Source organism: Hyaena hyaena, unplaced genomic scaffold, assembly GCF_003009895.1.
Source record: "Hyaena hyaena isolate Hyena2069 unplaced genomic scaffold, ASM300989v1 scaffold_28, whole genome shotgun sequence".
Lineage (NCBI taxonomy): Eukaryota > Metazoa > Chordata > Mammalia > Carnivora > Hyaenidae > Hyaena > Hyaena hyaena.
Genome location: NW_024080660.1, coordinates 3,404,704 through 3,432,307, shown reverse-complemented (window position 1 = coordinate 3,432,307; position 27,604 = coordinate 3,404,704). Strand labels below are relative to the sequence as shown.

Genomic DNA, 27,604 nt, shown 5'->3' with positions numbered 1-27,604 from the left:
TGGTAGAAATACTCTCGCCATGGCCGATTTCAAACTACGAATGTGATGTCACCGAAAGTGTTGCTGGGAAAAATGAGCACTAAGGGGTCTGTCACTATATGTATGTCATGGACATGAGTAAGTTCAAAAACTTGTTGGTTACAAGTAATGAGTTTGAGCACTTATTACATTTACTTTCAACATAATATATTTAAATGCAAGCTTATAGTTTAATCCGTAATAAAAGCCGTGTTTAATGACTGGCTTACAAAAGTCTGGGAAGTGTAATAATTGGTTCTGCGAGCCTAGTAGTAAGAGCTGGCCCCAGCATGCCACCGCTTCTCCCACTTCCCCCTTCTTTCTCTCCTCCTCCTCCTCCTCTTCCTCATACAGGACTTCCCGGCATTCTGTGTGGGTAGGACGGATGGCGAATATGGGAATGAGCTTTGCTCCAGACGCTGCTATTCTCTGAGTCAGGAGCCACGAGGTGTTAAGGAAAGAGAACGAGAAATGCAAATCTGGCTACTGAAGGACATTTTCGCGTGTGTGTATGTGTGCGTGTCTGTGTGCCCGTATGTGTGTATATCTATGTACGTGCATCTGTGTGTATGTGTACGTCTATGTTTCTGTGTGCACATCTATACGTCTGTGTATATGTATGTATGTGTGTATCCGTGTGTATGTCTGTGTGTATCTGTTGTAGGCGTGTCTCTGCGTGTGTGTGTGTGTATGTGCGTCTGTGTATCTGTATATGTGTGTATGTGTGCGTGTGCATGCGTGCGCATGTGCAGCCGGTGGGGAAGGGGGTGAGGGTGAGTTTTGCAACTGGATCAGGAGGTCGATTCCAGCCTGAATGAAAGACCACCGCACCCTTCCCGCGGCCTGGGGAGCGGGGCGCTAGCAGCAGCGGCCGGTGGGGAGCCGAGGCAGGCAGAAGTAGGCACTAGGGAAGAGGCCCAGGTTGATGGGATTGCCGTCTAGCCGGATGTCTTCCAGCTGCCTCCGGCTGTGTTTGTGCTCCTCCGTGTCACAGAAGGCGTCTCTCTGCATGGTTTCTATCCTGTTATTCTGGAAAGAACACACTGACAGCTGGCAAGCCTTCCCCTGGAGTCTGCCCTCAGGCAGCACCGAAGGCGAGGATCGGTCTACTCTCCCCACCAGCTCCACTCTTGGGAGCGGAGAAACCGAGGCACATAAGGCCAAGGGCAAGCAACAGGAGGTGAGGAGAGAAGGCCCATGGAGGGTGGATATGGAGAGCGAGGAGGGAGATTAGGAGGGACATTAAGAGGGACGACAGAGGAGCGAACAAGCAGGGGAGGTGGGATGAGGGATGAGGAGGGCCAGGAAGCATCCTCGGAAGGAAAGGAAGGCAGCCACACTGACGCTGTGGGCCATGGCCTGACCTCCGCGCCAAGTCTCCAGTAAGCTCTCAGGGAAGGAGACCCTGCTGCAGTCTAAGGATGCTCCCGCTTACCTGCCCCCCCCTCCCCCCGCCTCCTCCCAGGCTCTGTTCAATGCTCTTGGCCCTGGGGAGGCTGCCTACCTGCAGGTGCAGTGAGCGCAGGCTCGGGGGCAGGGGCCCGGGGATGGAGTCCAGCAGGTTGTCAGCCAGGTAGAGAAACTGCAACTTCTCTAGCGCCTGAGGAGGAGGCACAGGGCATGGGAGGCTGGCAGGTGCCGTGGGACCTGGCAGTGACGGGTGTCCAACGGGACCCCGTTGTTCACTGAGGGTCTCCTGAGCCCCAGCCACGTGCCAGGCTCGTGCCAGGCTGCAGGGGGTGCCCAGTCTCTCGGGAGCTCCCAGGCACTAACTCCCACTGGGTGCAGAAAAAAAGCTGTTGCCACTGAGGTCTGACAGCTGGGGGAGTTGACAGAGCTGGTCTTGAGGAGTAGCGAGGGGGGCGCGGGGGGCACGGATGGGGTGGAAGGGAGGACCAGGGGCCATTCCGGCTCAGCCTCAACTTTTCTGCCGTCAGAAGGGATTCTTCCCAAGTGGGACATCTCCAAGTCTGATCCTGGAGGGGCTGGGAAGAGTATGTTCGGGAAACATCTGGAGCGGCAGAGGGAGAGCCGCAGGCACACGTGAGGCAGACTGAGCATGTGAGTGCGGCAGAGCTGGGCGTGAGCCCCCCCTCATGTCCTTCCTTCCCTGGAGCCGCTCCTGCAGCCCTCAGAGCCCTGCTGAGGGGGCAGCCGCAGGGGCCACGTCTGTGCCTCGGGTTTAGCCCTTCCCATCACAACTGGCCAGCCAGGGATCAATCGGACGGTCTCTCGTAAGCACTTGGTCACAGAAAGACAGTCAGTGGTGGGCTTCGGAAAGAAAATTTTATGTGGGGTTGGGGTTGGAGCCAGCACGCCTGCAAGTCATGGCACAGCCTGGGTTTTAGGGGAGCAGATGCTGACTGCACCCAGAGGTGAATGGAACAGGTGCTTAGAAAGAAGCCAAGAGGCCACGACATGCTAGCAGAGGCAGGGGGAGAGTTGCTGACCTTGGTTACTGGTACCCCCCCCCCCCCCCCATTTCCAGTAATAAGCCCATGAGGCCCGAATTTCCTTTTCCTGGAAGTTCTTGGGATGGCAGTTGTAAAACACCCTTTACTGGAGTCAGAATCAGTTTTTTGAAACCAAAAAAGAAAGAAAAGTTTAATAAATGGGAACAGATGAAGAAAATAGGGTTTGATTCTCACACTGAGAACAGTATGGGAGCAGGGTGTGTGTGTGTGTGTGTGTGTGTGTGTGTGTGTGTGTGTGTGGCTGTGGGCATGGGTAGCAAGTGGCAAATGGCAGACTTTAGGCCCTGGCTCACCCTGAAGGCTGCAGGCTGTATGCCCGAGCTCTGGAGCCGATTCAGGCGGACGTCCAGGACCTCAATGCCAGTAGGCAGCACAGGCAGAGCCGTCAGCTGGTTCTCCGGGAGGATCAGGTCCTGAAGGGCAGGCAGCGGGAGGAGGGCATCATCATCAATGGAGGAGATGGAATTGCTAGAAAGGTCGATCTTCTTCAGTTTTGCTATGGGGTGTGGGGGAGAATACAGAGAGAGTCGTGGGACACACCGTCTTTCCTTGCCCGTGCTGGACCTGCTGGTACCCAGCCCCATCCCTTTAAAGATGGGGAGTGCCAGCCAGTCCTCCACCTGTATGAAGTCCAAGCCAGAAGAAATAACATGGTAAACCAGGACCTTCTGGGAAAACCCTCCGATTCTGCCATACTTCCCACTGGGTGGAATCCCACGGGGTTGTGTCGTGTGTGGTGGCCGCCCATGGATGAGTTTAGTAGAAACCTTTCGACGCCAAGATCCAACAGGCCCACCAATCTCTGGGCCCATTCTACCCCCACCATTCACCATTAGTTAACACAAAAGGATGCCGTGGCCCAGAAGGCTATGGGATTTAGTGGCAGAATCTGGATTTGAGCCCAGGTTTCCCATCTGAGGCAGGGTATTAGGCAGAAAGAAGGAAAACACAACCAACAAAAAAAATAGGTTAAACGGCCTCAGTGCTATGGAGAGTCGATTTAGCCTGGGCTTGTCCAGAGGCCAAAGGGTGCGGAGCTCTAAGGGCTGGGAATCCTGAAATGGAGGCTTGATCCTGTCTTCCCCTTCCCAGCTTTCCAGAGCTTTGGGGAGAACAAATGAGGACAGATCACCTTCATTATCCAAAATCTTCAAGGAAACAAATTAGAGAGACTTGGGGGCTATTTCCATTTGGTGGCCGGGGGGACTGAAAGCTAACAGGGAAAGGCCAGCACAGGTGGGACACTTTCACCAGGCCATGGCATACTCAGCCCTTTGAAGTCTCCAGCTCGGATCCGGCTGATGCGGTTGAAGCGGGCGTACAGGTAAACGGTTGCCTTGGGAAGAGGCGGGATGCTCTCTAGGTCAGTGTCATCACAGTACACAGAGGAACTGAGGCACACGCAGATCAGACAGGTAGGCAGGTCTGGCTCAGCTGGAAGACAGAACATAGGGAGACCCTTCTCAGACTCCCTTTGGCCTCTGGGACCAGTGGCCCTTGCTCCAGGGACTGTCTGAGCCACGGCTAGGAAGAACTCAATGTCACAATGCACGGAGGCAGTGCTGTGGGCTGCTCCCAACCCGGCGCTCAGCCCCCAACCTAAGAGAAGCAGATCCACACCCAGTTATTATCCAGTTTCAGCCCATTGGTGCTCTATCGGGCCCCAGTCCTATGTAGGTCTTCCTGGGCCTATGTGGGTGTTTCTAGGACATCCATCGGCCTTTTTCCCCCCATAGGGCTCCTCTCTGGTCCCAAAGGCACAGTGAAGATAAAATAAAGGTAGAATTAGGTGGAGTGGCCAGTGGTTGCTGGCCCTGCCAGGTAACTTGTGGGCGGGGACTTAGACATGTTCTGTATGGCTTCAAGAAGCATAACAAAGCCACAATGGAGTGGACAGTGCTCGCCTAGGATTCGTTTCCCTTTCTTATGGTGTCGGCATCCCAGGAAATAGCTCTCTCCTGTTCTCATGCCATGACCAGCAGTCATTAGACAAAAAGCCAGCCGTTCAAACCCAAACTGGCTTTAAAAAGTTGGGAAGACTTTGCTGGCTCATACAACTGAACTGTGCAGGTGGTTTCCATCACTCACTTCACAAGGGACAGAGATTATGGGTGACCACTGCTCATTCAACTCAAGGGTGAAATCTGTTAGCAGTGACACAGCCCCACGATTAAGAGGCAGCTCTTCTTTACCGGTGGCCACGAGTAGAGGTGGAGCAGAGAGGACCTCAGGCCCTTCTTATCCCAAGGCCTTGAGTGGCAGATCAAGTTAAGCCCTATTATGGTCTTTCTAAGCCTGGGATTCTATAGCTCTGAGAGGTCATGGATTCCTATGGATGCCCTGATACTCTTGATCCACCCAAGGCAAATATCTCAAGAGAAGAGAGCCAGGGACCAGCAAGTCCAGGGTTAACAGCATCTCTCCTCTGCTCCAGTTCTGGTCCCCAAAGAGTGCCAACCCCTTACTGTCAATAGGCCAGCACCCCAGTCTCCAGGAGAGCATCAGGGAGGGGAAAAGAGCTGCTAAGGGGGAATTTAGAGCTGAAAAGCAGTATGTCTGCTGCATTTACCTCTATGCCTAGTGACAGCCACAAAGTTATTTATTCTCCTCTACAGGCTTTTAATTGTCTCTAATCTAATTACCACTCGACCTGCTCCCCTAGTGATGCTGTTAATTAAGGTGGGGTGCCTTTGCTAGTCATAGTAGAGTTCTTGCTCTTTCTTTCTTTCTCTCTCTCTCTTTTTTTTTTTTTTTTTTTTGGTCTCCTGTCCAATTTGTGCATTCAGCAAAAAGCATTAGGGACAGCCAGCCTCTCCCTTTGTTTTGTTTTTGTTTTCTGTTCCTTCTGTGGCTATTGCTCCTCCCCTCCCTTAAAGTAAAGGTTAGCCCCGATCCTTTACTCCCTACCCTAATCACACTTCACCGTGGTAGGCCCAGTGCTGGGTCATGGCCGCATAGCCTGTGACCTGTGCATATTGAGACCGGTGACCATGAACTCACCGTGGCTGCTTGGGGAGCCCGGGAGGCCCAGCATAGTAGGCTTGGTCACTGGGGGCTTTGAAGAGAGTGTCCTTGGATCCATCGTGCTCTGAGTGGAACTGATCTGGGTTGGAGCAGCCAGGCTGGTCACTTTGACCTGGAGACATAGCACACAGCACACAGTAGGCCAGTTTTTGACTCTGGACTATGGGGACCTCAGCGACCAATTTCTAACTTGCAAAGAGTCACTGTGGAGGAAAGGGGGAGGGAGGAAGAGACTTCTTAAAGAGCATCTGGTCCAGTATCTTCCTTACATGGAGGAGGACATGGGCCCAGAGAGGGGAGCACCAGGGATCAAGGAGGTGGCTGGGGGCCAAGCTGTCCAGAGCTGGATTGCATGTCTCTGGATCGCCCAGGCTGGCATGCTTCCTCTCGCTCAGCACTGACTGAGCTCACACAGCCAACGGATGTAGGCTTCAGATCAGCCCCTGCCAAGGCCAGGAAGGGCTGAGAAATAACTGCAGACTAGAAGACAGCTGAAGAGCAGATGGGGTTTGGAGCTTCTTTTTCTAGCAAGAATATGAAGACCTCGCTGACTCCCACCCAGTGAGACACGGCTTGTGGTCTTATTTGCCAACAGGCTCCAGATGTATGACTTCTGTGGGGGATCCCACCAAGTTTACTACAAACCAACGAAGAAACGGAACTTCTGTTGTCCTCTTTCTTAGTGTTATCTAAGTAATAAGTTCCTATGAAGGGACTAGAATTTCCACTTCCTGGAGAAAGGTGGAGGCTTGAACCCCTGCATTGTGGGCAGCTGGGAGAGGCCCAGGCCCAGGGAACGCAGTTGGTCTGCTGTGTGCCCCTTACCTCGGGGAGCTGGTCCACATAGTCCATGAGCCCCTCATAGTCGCTCAGGTCAATGACCTCATCGTAGTTGTCCAGGCCAGGGACGTAGTTCCCCAGATTGAGGACCGCATAAGAATCTCCTTCCTCGTTAGTCTGGTCTCTCCTCTTCCTCCCCTTTGGGCGAGAAGCTGTCCCTGCTTCTAGCAGCACCAGTGCCAGTAGGCTCAGGAAAGCCGGGAGCTTCATGGGGGCCCCGGGAGGAGATGGCAGCAGAAATGGGGCTAAATCACTTCAGAGCCCAGTCCTGAGGAGGGAGCAGGAGGAAGGGTAGCCGTCTAAGAGGCAGGGCTCTCTGGGGCTCACTTCCCACCCCCACACTTGCTGACTCCAGGCCGTGCGTTATACACGCAGTGCATCTATTGCAGGTGCAAGCCCCCTAAAGGCTGGGGCTGCGTCTAGGGGGCTTCTCCTCCCAGCCCCTCCCACTGCCGCCCAACTTCAGTGCCTGTGGGCTCACACACACACTGATATTCCCTCGCACGGGCGTGTGCAGACACCTGGCAAAGGCTCGTTTACTCACTCACGCAAGCCTCCTTGTCTGCACCCCTCCCTGCTAATTAGCCATACACTCGTGCATCTATACAAATGTTCTCTCTAATACAACCACACATGCAGAATACAACCATTAGTCACTGAGCTAGATTTAGAGAAGCTTCATCATCAAGGAGTCTTGTGGCTTTTTAAAAGGTTATTCTTCCGTCACTCATTTGCTCAACAAACATTTATGAGGTATCTATTATGTTCCAGGCACTGGACTTCTCTCTGGGGGTGCAGAAATAAATAAGGCATGTCCAGTGCATTCAGAGTTCATGGTTTTAAAAACTGACATATGATTTTAAAAGACCATTAGTGATAAAATATACTTCCTAAATGCAGCTTTATAAAAATGTTTATTTATTTATTTAGAGAGAGAGAGATCATAAATGGGGGCAGAGAGAAAGAGGGACAGAGTATCCAAAGCAGGCTCCACGCTGACAGCAGTAAGCTCGAACTCAAGAACTGTGAGATCAGGACCTGAGCCCAAGTTGGAAGCTCAACCAACTTGAGTGGCCACCCAGGGGCACCCCTAAATACAGCTTTTTAGAAACAAATGATTACAGAAACAAAAAGTGTTCTTTGTATGTAGTTGGGGGAGTATGTACCCATCTAGAGAGTTCCCTAGATGTCTGTATGTGTGCACCAGTGATTATGTGCGTGCGTGATGAGCACGTAAGCAGGAATGTTTATGTAAGTTCACACGCATGTGCACAGGCAGGTCAAGGAATGTGTGTGGTGTGGGTGTGAGGGGCCCGGTGTGTTTCTGATAGTGCGGCTGCAGAAATGTCTAGCAGAGGCGCCCCTCTTTTTTCATTTTAGCTGGGTAAAGGCTAAGCCCTCTGCAGTAGCAAGAATGAACTTTTCATCAGAGCTTTCTGCCCCCAGCCCCAACTCCTAGCAGCCCCCTCCCACTTCTCTTGCCCAGAGGTTTAAACTCCCTCGTTCTCCCCCAGCCCAATCCCACCAGGCCTGCAACATCAGCCCCTCATTTGCATACCAATGGGCCTAACCTTAAACCTTGAACCTTACCCCAGGCAATCCTGTTTCAGAACTGGAGCCTCACAGCTTCCCGAGAAGTACGGACTCCAATGGAAAGGTCGAAGTAGGGACTCCGATGGGATGGAAAGGTTGTCTGCAGTGGGCCAGGGTAGACAGCGGGGCGCTGGCCGAGGCCAGCGTGGGGCCAATCAGACTTCTCTCCTTCCTGGTATCCAGCTGTTTCCCCTCCTCTTTGCTCAGCGGGTTCCGCCCCCCCCCCATCCCATTCTTTTGTTTGGTGAGTGGGAATTTCTCTCCTTCTACCTCCTCCACTGCCCCCCCCCCCACCTTTTTGCCTCTTTGTCTGCTGCTTTTCTCTTTTCTGGGCCACTCTGAGGGGGCTGGCAGTCCCCACTCCCTAAGGGAGCAGACAGCCGGTGGAGGAGCACTCAAAGGGATGTGGCTTAACTTTCTTGCTTTTTTCCAGATGGAACCCAAAGATTCAAAGAGGCTGAGTTAAGGGACTCCGACCATGCCCGGAGCCCCAACATGGGAGCATAACTGCACAAAAATCACCAGACGGGGCTCTGAAGGCTGGGGCTATTCACAGAGAGGGTGAATGGGGGGTGAGGTAGGATTTGAAGGATGGGGACGATGATGCCAAGGAGGATACAAGAGTTCTCTCAGTCTACTGAGGGTGAACCCTAGAAAGGAATTCCTAATCATGAGGAGGCATTGTGTGGGGTCCTGGGGGAGGGGGGGCTGAGAAGAATCTTCTCCTTCCGCCCCCTGCCAGAGATGTACATATCACGAGAGATGCTCTTTTCCTTGGTGCTTCAGGCTGCCATGAAGGGAGGAGTGGGGGGCTAAGATGCCCCCCGTATCCTGCCAGCCTGTGTGTTTGCCCCGGGGGTGGGAGGGGGTTTTTCATCAATGCCCCTTGCTCCCCACTCCCTCCCACTGACCCCTGGCTGCAAAGCTCCCTGACCATCACTCAGTCCAAACCGCTTACCTAGCAGATAAGAGACCGAGGTCCAGCTAGGTGCAGCGACTTACCCAAGGTCACACAGAGCCAGGGCCAGGGCCTAGATTTCTTGACTCTCAGGCCAGAGAGTTGTCCTTGGTTCATATGACCCTGCCCCTTTTCACCTCATTCCCCGCCCCCCCCCCCAAGTTCTGAGATCAGGTGCCTTGATGCCCTCAGGACAGATGGCCTTGGCAGGATGCATCTCTGCCCTGGCAAACCGGGTGAAGGGGCAGATCGAATAGCCTGGCCCAATGGGCAGTGCTTGGCCTGCAATGCTCCCAGGCACCAGCTGGTGTGGAGGAGGCATCCCCCAGCCCCAGGACCTGGTCACCAAAGGAACGCATGTTCCTGTGCCCCTGGGAGCCTACCATCTGGAGAGAGTTACCAACAGGGTAACTGCTGGGTGGAGGTCTGCTGGGTGGAGGGAGAGATAGCCCTGGAGCCAGCAGGGTCCCCTGGAAGCAGATGGCCCATTTGGCGCCCTGTCTTCCCCCGCTTTCTCTCTACAGCATTCCACGAAGAGACTAACCCTCCCCCCACCCCAGACCCCAGTGAGGCTGGGCTCGCCCCCACCCCCTATCCCATGCCATTTATTCCCTGCGAGCAAGGCAAATGCGACTGTTAATTCATTCCCGTCTTCGTCTGCTCCCACTCTCCCTCCTCACTTTCTCAGATTGCTCCTCCCACACACTTTTGCAAACTCAGAGGCAAGGCCCGCAGGCTGAGCCCGTCTCCTATGGCGCATGCGCAGGCTCCCCCTCCCCTCCCCCATCCCGGCAAAGAGCTCCTTCCGACTCAGGAGGCGCCTCGTAGACTCTGTCCCAGCTTCTACTCTAGCTTTTACAAGCTCTCCCTTCATTCGCTCCGGTTTCCATGCGTGTGTATGACTCGTGTGGGAACCCACTAACCATCATGAGGTTGTGGCGTGATGCTCAGCTCCCTGGGAGCCTGCTCATGGGGCGGGAGGTGCAGGAGCCCTTTCGATCCCCGATCCCCGTGTCTCATTAGGAGAGGCGCGAGGCATGTTGATGGAAAGGAGGTGGCAGGCGGTGGGGACTGGAGCCTGGCCAGCTGACCCTGTTGCTGCCCCTTCCATGGGCGGGGGTGGAAATTTCAGGAACCCTCCTGCTTTTTTGGACAACAGGGATAATATTCCCTGCTGAGGCTTGTAGCCACATCATTCTGTGACCTTAACACATTCCTCTTCCTTTCTCAGGCGTGAACACACACACACACACACACACACACACACACACACACACACACTGTAGGTTACATATACTCCATGCCTTCCTACCTTTTGGCTTTCCTGTCCTGGTTATGTGATTTTTCCTCCTCCTTCCCCCACCAGGCAAAATCTGATTCATCCCTTAACATCCATCTCAAATGATAGGAGTCCTTCTGGTGAACCTCCACGGGGTAGGGGCCCTCCCCCATGCTTTTTGTACACGTCTTACTACAAACACTTAGGACACGTAACTGCTCCATGGATGTTCCCCTTACCAAGCTAAGAATGCCTCAAGGGCATGGGCAAGGATATCGCCTATCCTTGAATTCTGAGCTGGGAACCTTGCACAGAGTCGATGTCCACTGAGCTTAAGCAGGTATTAGAGGGATGAGGCAGTATCTGGCAGTTTTCGGTCTGCAGAAAAGGGTGTAGGCCGGGAGGATCACGAATCCACTTCTGAAATTAACCTTCTATCTGAAGGCAGATTTCTGGGCACCCAGTTCTTGTCCTTCTGTGTGGCCTGTAGAGTCTCTGTCCTTGGCCCTTGCTACAGCTTTGCCACTATTTCGTGTATTTTAATGGCATCTCTGCAACTAGACTGTAAGTTTTCCTTGATCAGGAAAGGTGACTGTTTTGTGTCTTTCGGTATCTGGCTCAGTAATGAGCACCTGATAGACCCCCCCCCAACCATTTGATATCTGTGGGTTGAAAGAATGAATCCAAGCCTTTGGGCTTCAAATGTAGCTGTCAGACTTCCAATCTGACTTTAGGAACTGTTTTTCATGACAGTTGCAAATTTGGGAGAAACTTGCCAAGAAAAGGCTTTGGAATTGTTTTCTTAGAGTTTCTTAGGAATCAGATCCTTTCTCCACCCACCATCTCCTTGGAGCAGGTCAGAGGCGGGAGGTGGGAGGAGAAGGGTGGCAAGAGAACTTCAAGATGCTCTTTACTTGTTCACATTGTCAAGTTCAAGGAGGATATTTTTCATATTACTTTATTTCCTCTGCTGTGAAGCGCGTTGGAATGTAGAAGTTGTTTCACAAAGTTAACATGGTTTTGAAGAAAGAACAGATATATGTAGAGTAACCTACACACCTACTTACACACCTGGACGTGTAGATGACAATGGCACTGAAAGGATGAACTCGTATATGGAGGAGGGGCTTCCTGAAATCCTAGGGCAATCAGCACAGAGTTGGGGGTGTTGCTGTGAAGCCAGTTTAACTCGATCCCCTCTGGCTTACAGCCACAGGGAGCAGTGGGGGAAGCAGACTAGATGGGCTGATGGCGATGGCGTGATGCTGATTGTTTTGCTGCTGAAATGAAACAGTTTAGGTATCAGGAGCAGAAATGACCCCTGCCTCAGGGGAACCACAGGAGCGTGCTCCCCCGGAGGGCCTCATCTGAGGGGCCGAGGTTGCGAGGTGTGAGTAAGGTGCAGAAGGGGGGCTTATCCAGGCCTTAGCACCAGGTTGCTTATAGCCACAGTAATAGGTTGACTTTAAGCAGGAGCCTTGGAGAAACCAGCTGCAGCTAGGAAGAACGAGGCAGTTATATGGGAGCACAGCCGGGCTGGGGAGCGTGGTGGGAGGACGCTAGGGTGAACTGGGCCCCGTTTTCTGTAAATTAGCAGAAGAGAAAGATGAGATAGAGTGTAATGGGGATTTCTTGAAGTTAAGGGCCTAGCTGAATCCAGTTTCTTAAAAATCTCTGGAATTTTTCTCAACCTAGAAGGTGGGCACTGTGTCTTACTTATTTCTAGAACATTCACCCACCCACCAACATATACACTAGGGAGCTGTAGAGGGGCAGCATTCCCTATAGAGGGGGGAAGGGGATGGGAGCGAGTCCTGTGGGGCCCAAGGCTCTGCTCATCTGGCCCTGGCAGGGAGGGTGGAGTACTTTGAGGGAAGGGGCAGTCCAAGTAGGGAATAAATTACTGCAAGGGAAAGGAAGGGATAATATTAGATGATTAGAGCATGGTTTAAAGAGTGGAGCTGCAGACTAGAACATGAATGCCAGAGAGGCCTCAGAGGGACATCTTATCCACCCCCTTGGCATACAGATTTGGGGACTGAGGGCAGAAGGGACTGGCCAGGTCAGACAGCAAACAGGAACAAACTGTATCCTCACCTGGGTTTCTGAAGGTTCCCACTTGTGCTCACTTATGATGGAAGTCAGCCCCTGGCCTCAAGGCCTCTGTACCTTTGTGCCCTTTACATCCCAGAGGAGAGAGAGACTATGCGCTTCACCCATGGCTCTTCAAGTTGGAACCCAGGGCCAGCTCCTTGACTTTGTAAAACCATCCCAGAGTGGAGCCAGCTGTGACCTGTACCAGCCACCAGGTGTCACTGATGTGTCTGCCTAAGAGGGGAAGCCAATTTGAACTTGTGGAATGGGCTTCTGGGAGATTTCCAGGTGCTCCGCCTCTTCTAGAGCCCATTCTCATGAAGTGCTTCTGGGCTTTGGAGAGGATTGGGCCATCCACACTGATCTAGAACAGATGGCGGGCAGGGTTAGTGGCTCTGCACCCTGCACTATGGACACTGTGTTGCCCGAGGCCTGGTCTCTTGTCTAGACTGGCAAGGGGCTGCAGGAACCATCTGCACCCACGAAGGCCCAACCCTAGAGCTCTGACTCCCACCCCCCTCCCACTGACCTATATCTGGTTCTTAAAGCTACTCTCCTTGACTGTTCCTCCCTGTTCTTACTCGGGAAAGAGTGAGGCCCAGCCAGAAGGGTGTGTGCTGAGGCGAGCCCAGCTATCCCTGTGAAGAGACTGCCAGATATGGATCCTTGCAGAAACCCTGACCCTTAGCCTTCCATCAGCCATTCCCTTGCACCTCCTTGCGGGAGAACGCAGGCTGGTAAAAAGCTAGCACGATGTCTGGTGGCAGTGAACAGGGAAGAGGAGCGGTAGGGTTAGAAGGCGGGATCCTTGGCTAAGGGTCCTTTCGGGGCCAGAGCTGCCCATCGTGGCGGCGTCCCCAGCAGGACCTTCCAAACCTCACCTCTGGGCTCCTCCCGCCCACCTTCTGCTTGCTTCGCCAGGACCAAGTTCCGGATGTCAGTCCATGGCCCAGGTGTACCCAGCAGTGACCGGGAGAAGGAGGAGAGAGGAGGCTATGAAGTCTTTAGACACACACCTGTGCTTCTGGGGCCAGATGTCTGGGTGTGCCGTGGGTGGCTGTGAGCGGGGTGAACCCAATCTAGCCCTTAGAAGTCTTGCTCTAGAAGCTGCGGGTGCAGCAGAGTATGTGGCTAGTCCTTGCCTCAGGAAGGTGGGCTGAGAAAGGCAAAGCTGGGAGCAAGAAACAAAGATAAAGAAACTGAATGGTGGGCACAGGCACGTGGGCCACCAGCATTCAAGTGCGGTCAGAGGAGATCCAAGGGCAGAGTGAGGCCTAGATGACCACGGATTGCAGCAGGCGGAAGCACATCATGAGGTCCAACGGGATGGGCGGCTTCAGGTGGTTTCCATCCAGCCGCAGGTAGCGCAGGTGTGGCACGTTCTCCAGATCTGAGGAGAAGTCATGGAAGGCAACTAGGTCGTTGGGGCAAATCTGGGTCCCATTGATCTCTGTGGAGAAAGAAGGGAGAAGTCAGCCAGTGAGGTGGGCGGGGCGTCGGGCCACACGGGGTTGGGGAAGGGGGAGCACAACCGAGGACAAGCACTCAGGCTGGCTGCTGTCAGCGCGCAGGCTTCGGATCTTCTGTCCACCTCTCTCTGCCCCTCCCTCTCCTTCCCTCCCTCTGTCAAAAATAAAAAGAATAATTAAAATAAAAAGAATAAAGTAAATAAGATAAATAAAATAAAAAGAATAAAGTAAATAAAATAAAACAAAGAAAATAAAAAGAATTTGAGTTCTCTTCCCTGGAATTGTCTGACCTTGGGAATGTGTGACCTTGGGTACCTGGGTTTATTCTACTTGTAGAATGAATTAAGTCAGAATTGATCAACCACTGTTAATGGAAATTCACTCTGCAGAGTCATGGAGGAAGGAAACTGTGAGCTGGACCTTCACGGATGGGTGGGACCGCAGCTGGTAGAGACCTGGGGGGTGGTGTTCTGATAGAGTGACCTATTCTGATAGAGTTGCAGAGGCCGCAAAGCTCGTGGTGGCATCTGGGAGTAGTAAATAGCACAGAGATGCACTAGTGAAATATGCCGGACCGGTAAGCAGCCACATTGTGGTAGGCTTTCAAATGGAAAATGAGATGTCACCTCTGCTTAGATGATATCAGATATATTACCTTCCAAATGAGTTTCTTATTTTCCCTAAACCTTGCCTCTTTCATCGTCTGTGGGATCAGCATCATTGTTACTGATGTTGTTCTTTCTGGTCTTCTTCCTCGCTCTTCATCATTGGAGTAGCAGAAAGAGCCCTGACAGAGGTGAGTTTTCTTCCTATGACTGCTGTGACTTTGGACTATCACCTTCCCACCCTGACATTTAGTTGCCAGATCTGTGAAATGGGGAGAGTGGTACCTGCCCCTCACCTCCGATGAGAGAATGTGGATGAAGGCATTTTGCAAACTGTAAAGGACAGGGCAGAAGGCAGCGTTAAGATCATTGCTGAGAATGTGGTGATCACGCTGACCCAGGGCTCACTCCACCCATTCTGTCCATCAGTGACAGGGGAGACAGGCTGGGGGTAAGGGGTACATGTGGAGTGGGTGTGATTTTTCTGACTACAGCCTCAAAGGGCTGGATATCTCCTAGTAGCCCGCTTTCTATAACCCAATAGAGACTGTGAGCCATTTATTAAGGTATTCTTTCTGCCTGTTTTTTCAACGTATCTAGCTTTCTGGGGGTAATGCATTCCATCAGTTTACTACCTGCAGGATGAAATTAGACAGTTTTCCCTTTTCCTGAATTTGTTTTTTGCAAGCTTTAAAACAGCCCTTCCCTAGGGCACCTGGGTGGCTCAGTCAGTTGAGTGTCAGACTTTGGCTCAGGCCATGATCTCATGGTTCATGAACCTGTGTGGGATTCTCTCTCTCCCCCTCTCTCTGCTGCTCCCCCACTTGTACTCACTCTCTTTCTCTCTCAGAATAAATAAACTTAAAAAAAAAAAGCCCTCCCTTCTTTCTGAAATTATTCCAGATGAGTGAATAAGATTTTCCTTTCATCCATTTGTTTCAAAATTGTAGAAATTCAACAGTCTCATTCTTTGGCTTGGAAACTAAAGATTCCTAATATTACTTCAAGGGTACTTCCCTTTATCCGATAGCTGCTGCATTCCTGGTATGGATGTAGTCTGGTTTTATTCAAGGACCAGATGGTATTCTCCCTTTTTCTTAAAGCTTTCTATTGATGCTCTGCTCAGACCTGACATTTTTGATCGATGCAAAACTGGGACTTCCAGCCTCTTCCACTGGGCTGTGATTTTTATCCAAAGCCCAGGACTCTGTAAGTGCAGCTTAGGCAAATCCTGCCTGAAATGTACTATCTTATAGGACTAATTCCAGCCTTCCAGATAGATTCAGAAAGCGCCTGCACACTGACTTGTTTTTCTGGCTGCCACATATTTTTAACCAGCTGCCTACCCTGAGTCTGTGGCCGCATTCCCGCGTACATCTTCGAGAGATTCTTCCAAACCTCGTTTCAGTCTTGCTATTATAGCCACCAGCTTCTGCAGCCGACAGGCCAAGGACATTTCAAGGCAGGCACTTAAATGTCACTGTTCTGCTTTTATGAGAATGTCCAGGACCCTATTCCCTGCCCACCGTGCCTGTAGATCTGGAGGGCAGAGAGGCTGGGGCTAACGAGAAGGATCAGAGGAAGAAAAGCTGTTACCCTCCAAGCATGGTATTCTAGGCACGTGATATTAACCTTTCAAATCCTCATATCAGCTTTGTGACAGAAGGTACTATTCCCATTCTCACTTTACAGATGAGAAAACTTCCCGGAGAGAAGGTCAAGATTTGGAGTCCAGTGCCAACCTGGATGCTTTTCTGTCCTACCTCCCCCCCCACCCCAGGCTCCTGAGAAAGGGTTGAGACAATAAGAGCCTTCCCTTCCCTGGCTGTGGCCATGGCCCCGCCCCACCCCCACTCACTCTCTATGCTGTTGTTGTTGAGGTACAGGTGCTCCAGCTTGTTGCTGATGGCGGGCACGCTGCTGATCTTGTTGTGGGACAGGTGGAGCACGAGCAGATTGGAGATGTTGAAGGAGTTCTTGGGGAGCCCCCTGTCTGACAGCCTGTTGTAGTTAAGGCGAATGAAGGCAAGGTTGGGGAAGCCCTTGAAGTATCCATTAGGGATGGTCTCGATCCTGTTGCTGTCCAGGTAGAGCTGGTGGATGGCCGTGGGGACCTTGGGCGGCATCTTCCGCAGGATGTTGTGGGCCAGGTTGAGTTGCATGAGGTTCTTGAGGCCCTGGAAGGTGTCGGCCTTGAAGACGCCGTCGCTCAGCTTGTTGTGTTGGAGATCCAGAAGCAGCAGGCTCTCCAGTTTGCTGAAGACGCCAGGTGGGATTCTGGAGATCTGGTTCTGGCTCAGCCTCAGCTGCTCCAGGTTCCGCGGCAGGGCCGACGGCACCTCCTCAAGCTGGTTCTTCTCCATGTAGAGGAATACCAGACTAGGTAGTTTCTCCAGTACCTTCTGGTCTATCTTGCGAATCCGGTTGTTATCCAGGTTGATCCACCGCAGACCTGTGGCGTTCTGGAAGGACTCCACCGGGAGCTCGGTTATGAAGTTGTTCTGGAGATAGAGGTAATGGATGCGGGGAGGGATGATGGGGACCTTTCGCAGGTTGCGGCTGTCACAGTAGAGGGCAGACGGGAAATCGGAGGGGCAGTAGCATTCCCGGGGGCAGTCAGGAAAGATAGATGGAGGGCCTGGTGGGAGGGGAGGGGGCAGGTCTGTAGGCTCTGATGGCTCATGGGGCAGAACAAAGCTGGGTGTGGGCCTAGGTCTGGGCCTGGGCCTGGGCCTAGGTCTTGGTCGTCTTGTTATCTGGCCTTGGGCCACTGAGGCCAAGATGAGGAGCAGTGGGAGGATCCAGCAGAGGGATGACCTCATGATCCAGGTGATGTACCTGCGGGGAGGAGACACACGAGGTCATTAGCCTCCTGGGCCTCTGTAATTAGAGGCCCTGTGTTGGAGGCTAGAGTTGGCCAGGATGGGTGGGGGGGAGGGCTGTGGGAGGGACCCGTCAAAGCATCTCTTCGTTTGCCGGTATCCAGCAGATGGGAAAATAACAAGGGCTTGAGGGTCCGGGCCAGAGGCCTAGCTGCTCAGTGTGTTGAGCCTGCTCTGGGAAGCGTGAGCCATGCTTGCAGAAAGCATGTTGGCTGCAAGTCAGGAGCTCTGGGGCTTGCTGGAAAAGCCCCTTCACCTCTCTAGCGCTTGGTCCCTCTATCTGCGGCGCGGGGAAATCATCCCTGTTCTGTAAGAGGGATGGTAGGACACATAGAGGCCTGAGTGTTACACCCGGAGACGTCCTTAAAGATCCCATAATCCAGTGGTGCTCGAACTATGTCTCTATTTCTGTGGAGCACCCCCCCGCCAAGGGAGGGAGACCAAGTGGGCAGATCTGAGGCACCCCAGCTCACCCCCGTGGCAATCTGAGCAGCCCTGTGTTTTTAAACCCGTTATGTATAGAGGATTGGCCAAAGCACACATTTGAAAGAAGAGTCGCATTGCTAAAAATGGTTTGAAATCCACCAATCAAGCCCAGACTCTACTGTTGACAAAAGTTAAGTACTGGAGGGAAGAAGTGGCTTGCCGAGTGAGGGCAGGAAGCCCTTTAACAGCAAGCCCAGGACAAAAACCCAGGTCTCCTGCCTTCCCGGGCAGGGCTCATGGAGGCCCTGGAAAGGAAGGAAAGTGCTGTAGACATGCTTGTATCTTGTGTCCGCCCCTGCTCTCTCCTCAGCCCTGTGCTCTGCTGGTCTTTGCCAGCAGGAGGTGTACCAAGAATTTCTCCCCAGATGTGGAGGCTCCTCTGAAAATAAACAGAGAAGGGATCAAAAGCTGTGAGGAAATCACTTTCATTTCTTCCTCATGGTATTGCTCCTCCCATATCCATTGGAGTTGGTGGTTTTGAGACAGGATATGAAGAACTTCCCACTAGCCTCGGTGACATGGTGGAGTAAGTCACTGAAGGGTATTTGGGGGTTGTGCTCCCAGTGGCTCTGATCACCCTTCAATAGAGTCATGTGGTTTGAGTTGAATTAAGCTGAGGAAAAAGCAATAGACCAGGACTGCAAGCAGAAAGTGGCAGCTCCCACAGGCTTCCTCCCTTCCCCTGGCTGGGAAGGGTCCAGGGCGGGGCTTCCTGAACCCTCCCCTCCACAGGGCCATCGCCCTAGGACACTCCCCGCTGGTCTGCAGCCAGGGTCCCTGTTCCCACACTGCTTCCCCAGCCCCTCCTTGCTGCTTCCTCACAAAGTGGTGGTCTGTCCCTCCCTTCCTGGGGCCTAGGGCACGGAGTATAGGCTGGCTGGGGTTCTCTGAGCTGGGGGGGCTGCAGAGCGTCCCCAGCTGCCTCTGGACCCTGGGACCCCTGCCTCTGTTCCAGGCCTCTTGCTGTCTTTCCTTTGAGCCCACATCAGCTGAGACTCCTCCCTTGCAGGCTTCTAGCTGGCTTTGCTCAAAGGAAGATGCTAGAAGCCCCATACCAGCTGCTTAGTCCTGGGCCAGATGCTCAGGAGTGACAAGAATGTGACAAGAAACAGGAGAGAGGGAGAGGGGGTAGAGCTCAACCCTGAGGGGTAGAGGGTGTCTCCCCTCACCTTTCACACGCACCGCACCCACCCTCGACACCTAGTCTGCTCGCTCTCTCTCTCATACACACACACACACACACACACACACACACACACACTCCCCACCCTGCATCATACACCTATGCAAAGCCAGGTTCACGTGTCCACTATGTTTGTGACCTTCCACAGTACACAGAATGGGAGAGGGACAGAGAGGGAGGGAAGGAAGGAGGGAGGGAGGGAGAGAGGACAGGAAGGGAAAGAGGGAGGAAGGGAAGACAGAGGAGCCAGAAGGAGGCAAGAGATTGCCTGGCAGCTCTGTTGCCCTCCATCTCCCTCCAAAGGGGTCTCTCCCCAGGTGGGCTCCTCCAAGGGGGTCCAGGGGCCATTTCCCTGCCTCCTCCCACAAAGAACCTCACAGTTAGACTCTTGACTTTAACTCCAGCTGAGGATCCAACTAGCAGTCCCGAAAGGACTGGAAAGAGCAGACATTCATTGTGAACTGAACTTGAGTCTTGCTCCTGGCCCCACATCCCTTAATGATCGGTGAGTTATGAATCAACATTTCACTAGCCCTGTGCTTTTCTTAAAAATAGCACAGTCATATACATTTCAAGGGGTTAAAAGGTCCGTATGCTAAAAACAAACATTTTTAAAGCCCCAAATTTTGTGACCCTTTTTGTTCTGACATGTCTTTATTTTCTGATTATCTGGAAGCTGAAATTAGCAAAAGACTTCCCAGCTCCTGCTCCAGACTCTTCGGGAACTTTCCTTATCTTTCCCCCACAAACACCCCCCCCCCCCCCCCCCCCCCCCCCCCCCCCCCCCCCCCCCCCCCCCCCCCCCGCTCTGCTTCCCCCTGCTTCTGACCCTCTCACATTCCAAACCTCTGAGGCTGGTCAGGCTCCTCTCAGAGCCATTAAAAGGTTTTAGAGGAAAAGTTCTCTGTGCCTGTTCCATGGAGAAGCACTGGATCTGTTCGGCTCCCCTTCTCCTAGCCTCACGGTGCAACCACTCTGTGTGTGTGTGTGTGTGTGTGTGTGTGTGTGCATGCTTCTTGAGAAAACAGAGCTCATGCCTAAGGCTTCTCTCATTGGGCAACGCCTCTTTCTGCCAGAGCCTAACTGTCCAGAGGGGAGGTCCTGACAGCACAGCCATTGCTATGGCAAAACAGCGATGTCCTATGTCCCCCAAAGCAGAATCTGTGTGACAGAGTAGAGGTCCCTGGACTCCAAGGGAGTCATAACCCGCCCCCCGCCCCCCAACAAAGCCCCAAGTCACACTTTTTTTTATGTTCCTGCCTTCCAGAGCCTTCTGTCCAATCATGAACTCCCTTAGGGTGGGTCATACTGTGCATGATTTTTAAATTTCATGCGCCTTTGCAAGCACGCCGCCACACCTCGCAGCATTCAGCGGGGCCGTGCTCACTGCTCAGTCAATGGGCGCCTGTTAACCAGCTACAACCACTGACCTCACACCATTCTGGGCACGGGCTCTCAGAGACGTGCTGCTTCACGGGGGCAAAGCCCAGCATTCACCCTCTCCACTTAAGCACATTTCCTGTGAGAGTTCTCATTTTGAATTTTAGTTCCAAGTATTGGAGATCTGGGCTTGAATCCTGGCTCTGACCCTCCTCCTCAGGCCCCCCGGCTCCTCATGTGTGTGCGGATGAAATGAGATCACACGCACGCAGGCATGTGGCAGAGCATAAAATCTCTACAAATGGTAGGCATTTCGCTTATTCATCTGTTTCTTTATAAAAGAGCAGGGTCCCTAGGGAAACTCTGATTTTTATTACTTTTTTTTATTTTTATTTTTTAAAAATTTTTTTTAATGTTTTATTTATTTCTAGGAGAGAGAGAGAGAGAGAGAGAGACAGCGTGAGCAAGGGAGAGTCAGAGAGAGAGAGTCACAGACTCTGAAACAGGCTCCAGGCTCTGAGCCGGCAGTCAGCACAGAGACCGACGTGGGGCTCGAACCCACAAACTGTGAGATCATGACCTGAGCGAAAGTCGGACGCTTAACCGACTAAGCCACCCGGGCACCCCGAAACTCTGATTTTTAAAGTGAGCTAGCCTGCGTCCCTACCTAGCTTGTGAGTTCATTCATTGAAGGCTTGAAAGCCAGGGCTAATGCTGAGACTCAGGGCAGGGCTGGGCTGAGGTTCACATGGGTTTATCAAGTCAGTAGGAGCAAGTTTCAGGGTAATTGGCTTTGCCTGGAGAGTGTGGGATTGGGGTTGGCCTGGAAGTCAGGCTGGGTGTGTCTCCCGGGTTGGAGAAGGATTACTCCACACTACAGTTGACCCTTGTGCGACACGGGCTGGGATTGCATGGGTTCGCTTATGGGCAGATTGTTTTCAATAAATACGTGTGCAGTCCTGTAAACGTACTTCCCCTTCCTCATGGTGTTTTAAAATAACATTTTGTTTCCTCTAGCTTACTTTATTGTAAGAATGCAGTATATACTACATATAGCATACAAGGCATGCACTTATCCACTGTTGGTTGATGGTATTGGTGAAGTTTCTGGTCAGCTGTAGGCTATTAGTTAGGTTTGGGGGGGAATCAAAAGTTATATGCAGATTTTCAACTGTGGGGGGGCATTGGCACCCCTAACTCTGTGCTTTTCCAAGGGTCAACTGTACTCATTACTAGTTTTTTTTCTTGTCAGATTTCCTGCCTAGTTGGTCACCCCTAAGTCTCCGTGGTTTAACCCAGCCAGTGTCCCTGCCATGGAGAATGGGGCTGCTCCCTGCCCCAAAGCTACCCCCAATGGGATGACCCTCTTTCTTTTTTCCCTTCTTTCTGTTCTAAACTCAGACTTTCGAAAGCTATCCTGCTCCCTTTTTCTCTTTCTAAAGCCCAGATGGGAGGAGTCAAGAGAATCAGGTGGTCAGTTGTAAACAGAGGAGTGAGATAGCCCCTTTCAAGGCCTCTAAGTAGGGCTGTGGGGGCTTGTGTGATCCTCAGATAAGGAAAGGGCTGATGTGGAGGCATGATGAATTCAACACACTATTTATGCAGCTGGGGGTGAATCAGAATACGGGTGAGCCTGTCTGGGGACAGAGCTTTAGGAGTTCTCAGCCCATCTTTCGCTATCTACTTACGTGGCCCTGACCTCAGCCTCAGTTTCCTTACCTGTAGAATGCGGATAACAAATTTTTCCTGTCCCTCTATTCCTCACCCACCTGTTGTCAGAAACAAGTGTGATAAGCGACTTTAAGATGAACCACAGATCAACAAATACTAAAAATAAATATAACACTATTATGGAGAGACCATCTGTCTCCCCAGCATCTACCACAAGGCAAAGTGTAAACAGAATGAAGTTTTTTTGGTCTGAGGCCACTAGCCCAGAAGAACAAGTTTTCCATTCCAAGGGACTAAGGACAAAATGGGACGAGATGGCTGTCCTCTTCTGACAGCCTGTCGCCTCCCCATATCCTTCGTTCTGCCTCCATCTCCCAGTGTCTCCAGCCCTTGAAGAAAGCCTAGAAGAATCTGTCTGATGCCTTCAGCACTTCTATGTAGATCTGGGTCTCAACCCCGCAAGTCTTCGGTGGCTCAGCTAGATCCCTTGGGCAAACCTCCCACCTCTACTAAACTTCGGTGTCCACATCCATAAAGTGGGCATGTTAACAACCTTCTTAGCAGATCGCTTCGAGGGTTAAATAAGTAAATGTGTTTAAAATGAGTGCTCAGTGAATGTTAAGCTATTGTTGATATTTTTTCAAAGTAATGGCATCTCTTTCCCTTTAACTTGGCCAAAGGCAGCCCTGCCTTCTACCCAAAGGCAAGGATTATCGCAAGTAGGTACTGGCTCATGGATTTCCCCCAGCTTTTAGACACCCAGCACCTCCTCCCTTGGGGCCTGTGAGTCCGCACTTGGGTCTTAGAATCAACTGGTTGAAGAGACCCTGTGGAAGCGCCCCAGCCACCTGGGGGAAGGCTCACTTTTTCTTTCCGATTCACTCACCCCATCGGAAGTCTTTTTGCAGCAGGAGAGAGGCTGCTGGCCAGGTGAGAAGCAGTCTCCCTTCCGTCCAGGCTCTGGAGCCCCTGTGACCCATGACTTCCCCTCCCAACCCCTTGCACCTGGCTTTTTGTTTCCTCTTCCAGCCTCGACATGCTTCCCTCCCACGCCCCGTAAGTGGGGCTGCCCACCGGAGAGTGCAGAGCTCGGTGTTCAGCCCATTCTCTGAGCACATGGGGAACAGACAGCTGCTGGGCGGGAGGAGAGGGGATCTAGAAGGGACGGGGAAGGACCCAGTGCAGTGCCCGGGTAGATTGGCAAGTGAGAGGAAACATAAGCTCTTTGGGGCTGTTTTGGGGGAACTTCCTTTCTGGGGGGGTCCCTATGATGTGGCTGCCAGTGCCTGCGAGGAAGAGTCCCACAGGAGCTCTTCCCCGTGCGGTCCCTGTGCTTGTTCCCACTCCCCGGAAGAGGGCCGCCCATTCAGGACACCCCGGGACTCCTCCACAGGCGGTCCACAGAGACCTTGTGGTCCAGGACACCACACTGTCCAGAGTTCTGGGCTCTTCGGTCCCCACATGGGTCTCTCTCAGGCCCCTGATTCAGGTCCACAAAGCCTAGCTGACCGCCAGGATCCTCTACAGTGGTAAACAATAGATTCCTGGGCTCCATCATATATTTCTAGTAACCCCCTTGCCCCTCCCCCCAGGTAATTTTGAAGATCAACCACATTTGGCGACCCTGATCTGCCCACCAGTAATTGCCCTGGGACAGCACTCTCTCTGCTGTCGTGGGGGAATCAGAGGGAGCCGTGGAGGAGGGGGTCCAGCCTACTTGGAAATGAACCCCATCCAATTACCCACTTCAGCCCCCCCCCCCCCTCCCTGACTGAGGAATTACTGTCTTTTTGCTCTCTCCCACAGGACGCCTCACCATCCTGGGATAATTCTGAAATTGCTTTAAAGAGAAACCTTCTCCGGCTGCCCACAGAAAAAAAAAATCAATGAACTGTCCCCAGAGCTGGGAAGCAAGACCTCCAAGGCTTAGAGTCTAGGCTGCTTTCTTCCCTTTCTTTCCAAAAGCCAGTGGTTTGGACCAGAGAGGAAAATTCAGAGGTACTGGGAAGATACGGTACAAGCTGGAAAGGCACTTTTTTTCTCCCTCCTACCCAATTCATTGCTAAAGAGCGAAGAAACCTTTCCAGCGCCTGCCTTGGTTCACCTCCTCCCTGCTCGGCTTCACTTAGGACACATGATTTTCTTTTGGCTCTGCCGTCTCCGTGGAAGACACACTTTCTCTTTGCTCTTACAGATGCGGAGGTATGTGAGAGGGTGAGAACAAGATGGAGAGAGAGAGAGTGAGAGAGAGACAGAAAGGGACAGTGTGTGTGTGTCTGCTGGCACCCAGTCACTAAGTGCTTTAGCTCTGCACATCGAATGCAGTCAGAGAGGGGAGCTGGATGGACAGGACAGCTTCATATTGTGTGCGTATTTACGTGTGAGCGTGCAGGGCAAGTGCGGCCTCTCTGTGACGTGTGTGCACCTCTGATGGTGTGTGACAATGTGTGAAAGGTGCAAAGAAATGTGTTCTAGAGCCGGGTTTCCATAGAAACACCTGACGTGTAGGGATACTGTGTGCAGCATAACTCCCTGAGTGGCAGCAATCACCGGTACCCAGAAAGTGTAACTTTTGCACCAGGCAAACACACAGGCATGGAATGACGGAGGGAAGGCGGTGGAGGAGGGCGCGGGAGAAATGTGGAAGATGAACTGGCGCTCAGTTGGAAGGCAAAAAGGTGGGAGGAAGGAAGGAAGCAAGGAGGACATAGAGACCAGGTCAGTAATGGCAGCTGGACCCCTGCTGGTCCCCTGCTGGAGGAAGGGGTCTCCCCCCATCTCCCCCCTGGGCTTACCTGCACACACCTGCCTCTCCTCTCAGCTGTGGGCTTATTCCCCAGGCAAGGCTCCCCCTCTTCCTCCCCCACCCTTCGGTGGAGCTGTGGCAGCAGAGAGCCAGCTAGAAGTTCTGATCTCCCAGTGGTGCCTGCCTGCCTGTGTTCGCCTGACTTTGCTTCTACCAGATCCTAGTGGGGTGGGGAGGTTAGGTTTGGGGGAGGGACGGGCAGATTGTAGGGAGGGAGGAAAGGAGGAGAGAGGGGAGGGAGGGAGGAGGAAGGAGGGAGGGAGGGAGGGAGCTTGGGAAAGGAGGAATGACAACAATAAAGTCTTTATTTGGCAGCCAAAACTCCCAAAGACTTCATGCACACACCATGCCCACTAACGGACTCGTTTTTAATAACATTTCCTTCTGTTGCTGCTGCTTCTGGGGGGAGATTGTTTGACCCATGTTTGGAAAACAAGCCAAATTAACAGAGGAAAAGGGCATGAAAAGCAACCTCTGTACAGGCCAGAGCTGCATAGCTGGGTCCAGCCTCAGCCTGTTTCATTCCTCCTAACAATCGCCCTGCCTCTGATGCCCATCGCTTTCCTGGTGTGAAATTCCTGAGTGAGTGAGGGGTGTGGGACGTTTCCTGCCCTTTCTCACCTTGTCTGGGAGAGTTGTGAAGGGAGTGGGGTCTTGCTGTACAGTGAGCTGGCAGGGAGATGGCCTTTGCAGGGATGCTCTGAGGACCAGAGAGGGCAAAGTCTGGCCTGGGGTCACCCAGCAAAGGCAGGCAGAATTAAGATTTGATGTAAGACCTAAAGTCACTGTCCCTTGCTCCTGTCGACAATATCAGTGTCTTCTTTAACCTTCCCCATATATCTCACACTCAGGGGAGATTTGGGGGCTGTGTGGTCCTCACACAAAGCATATGAGGAAATCCAGATGCCCCTGTCCATGTCATCCCAGAAGACCCATTCAAAGCTAGACCATTACCCTCTGACAATCCTTAATTAAAGAGCTGCAACACATTTGGAGTTTAATAGTGGCCCAGCAAAACCTCTTGCTGCCCCAGGGGTGACCACTTCGTAATCTCAGTGTTTACTTTTTCTATCACAGTTGAGAGAGAGCCATGATGCCTAGTGACAAGGAACTCCCTCCACCCACCTCCCATCTGGCGTAGAGGAAGGAACGCTAACATTAGGATCAGCAGCCCTGAGCTCTGCCACTTATGAGCCAGGCTATCTTGGGCAAGTCCCTTGGTCATATGGAGCCTCAGTTTCCTCATCTATGCAATGGGGATAATACTTGCCTCACAGATTTGGGAGGTTTAAATGATAGCACAGATGTGAGGGCACTTGATAAACTGGGAAGACATTCAGGTTTAGGAGCGAGATTATGGTGCACAGTGGTCAGCCTCAGCAATGGAGAAGGGAGATAAAACCTACCCCTTCTTTCCCCACCCCCTTTCTACCCTGAAACTTGTGCCTTCCACACCCTGCTAGGGAGGTCTTTCTGGAAGCCACACAACTCTAGATCCACCTTAACCCTGGACATGCCAGGCCACTTGTACATTTTATTGTTCACCCAGACAGGGAATGTCTCCTCGTGCGGACTGAGCATAGTAGACCCCAGACTTGCTTGTTTCCCTTGCTTGTGGCAAGTGGTAAGTCAAGTTCAAGAAAGATGAGCAAGACACATGAGGCACAGGGAGGATGGGGTGGGGTGGGAGGAGGGGTTAGATAGTATGGGGCAGGGGCAGGGGTGGAGGCAGCTTGCATCCATTTTCATGGGGTGCCATCTAATCCCAGAGTCTTTGCTCAGTGATGGTGATCGACTTCAAGCCCTGACGAGCCGGTGCATCTCCCTCCCTCCCTCCTTTGTCTGCCTTCTCCTAGGCTCTGCAGAGAGAATTGGGATGAAGCATACAGGTGGCCAGGAATATTTGGAGTCTGCTAAAGGGTGGCCTGTGGGTCTAATGTGGCTTGAGGACCTAACGTGTTTTTTGATAGCACAGTAACCAAAAAACCTGTTTATCATGTCAAATTTAAAGCCTATACACATTTACACAGAATAGTATTAGTAACCCGATATCATAATAACACCCAGCTTCAGCAATCACCAACTCATGATCCATCTCTTTCCATCCATGTTCCCCCCTCCCAAAAACCCCATTCGATTTTTTTTAAATTTTTAAAAATTGTTTATTTATTTTTGAGAGAGAGAGAGAGAGAGAGAAAGACAGAGCATGAGTGGGGGAGGAGCAGAGAGAGACAGAGACATAGAACCCAAGGAAGGCTCCAGGCTCTGAGCTGTCAACACAGAGCCCGAAGTAGGACTCAAACCCAAGAGCTTAGATGAAGTTGGGCACTTAACAGACTGAGCACCCAAGTGCCCCCACTCACTAGAATACTTTTAAACAGCCATATTTTTAAAAATTGGATTTGAGGTTTTTAAGGAGAGAAAGCACTTCCCCGTGCCACACAATCACCACCCTCTTAGAGTAGACAGCCTCCATGGCCCCGCTTAATTACTTATCGCCAGCTCTTCAAGACCTTTGAGTCCACAAGCACTGGCCTAGGGGCAGCAACCAAGAAATGAGGTGAGTGGGGACAAATCAGGAATGCTATCAGGGACAAGGTGGCAGTTGTCTCAACCAACCTGCCTTTCTCAGCCCCTTGACAGATGACAAATCCACCTCCAGCATGGGCCACAGCGGGCTGGGTTCTTGAGACCATGCTTTGCCTCTCACCCACTGTGTGACCTTGGAGATGTCTCTCTTCCTCTCTGGCCTCAGTTCATCCTTTGAAAATGTGAGGTTGTACTAAACATTCTTCTCCAGCAAGTGTGAGGAGAGCCTAAGATCTGGGGTCAGGACCCTGGG

The 27,604-nt window shown here is 52.2% G+C and overlaps 2 protein-coding genes across 3 annotated transcripts; both read right to left on the bottom strand.

Moving 5' to 3' along the window:
- Window positions 1–876: 876 nt before the first annotated feature.
- OPTC (opticin) lies at window positions 877–6,566 on the bottom strand. The gene is made up of 6 exons (XM_039227443.1): window positions 6,342–6,566; window positions 5,493–5,628; window positions 3,759–3,917; window positions 2,786–2,988; window positions 1,523–1,618; window positions 877–1,047 (listed from the first exon to the last, which is right to left on the bottom strand). The coding sequence occupies exons 1-6, from the start codon at window positions 6,564–6,566 to the stop codon at window positions 877–879; spliced, it is 990 nt and encodes a 329-aa protein (XP_039083374.1).
- A 4,562-nt stretch (window positions 6,567–11,128) lies between these two features.
- Window positions 11,129–24,895, bottom strand: LOC120228955 (proline and arginine rich end leucine rich repeat protein). Of its 2 annotated transcripts, none has more exons than XM_039227637.1 (3): window positions 24,752–24,895; window positions 16,213–17,192; window positions 11,129–13,730 (listed from the first exon to the last, which is right to left on the bottom strand). In XM_039227637.1, exons 2-3 carry the CDS (start codon window positions 17,174–17,176, stop codon window positions 13,555–13,557), a joined length of 1,140 nt encoding a protein of 379 aa, XP_039083568.1. In that variant the 5' UTR covers window positions 17,177–17,192; window positions 24,752–24,895; the 3' UTR covers window positions 11,129–13,554. The 2 variants fall into 2 exon arrangements, with proteins under 2 accessions (XP_039083568.1, XP_039083569.1); XM_039227638.1 differs by having other exon boundaries at window positions 24,762–24,895.
- Between the last annotated feature and the right edge of the window lie 2,709 nt (window positions 24,896–27,604).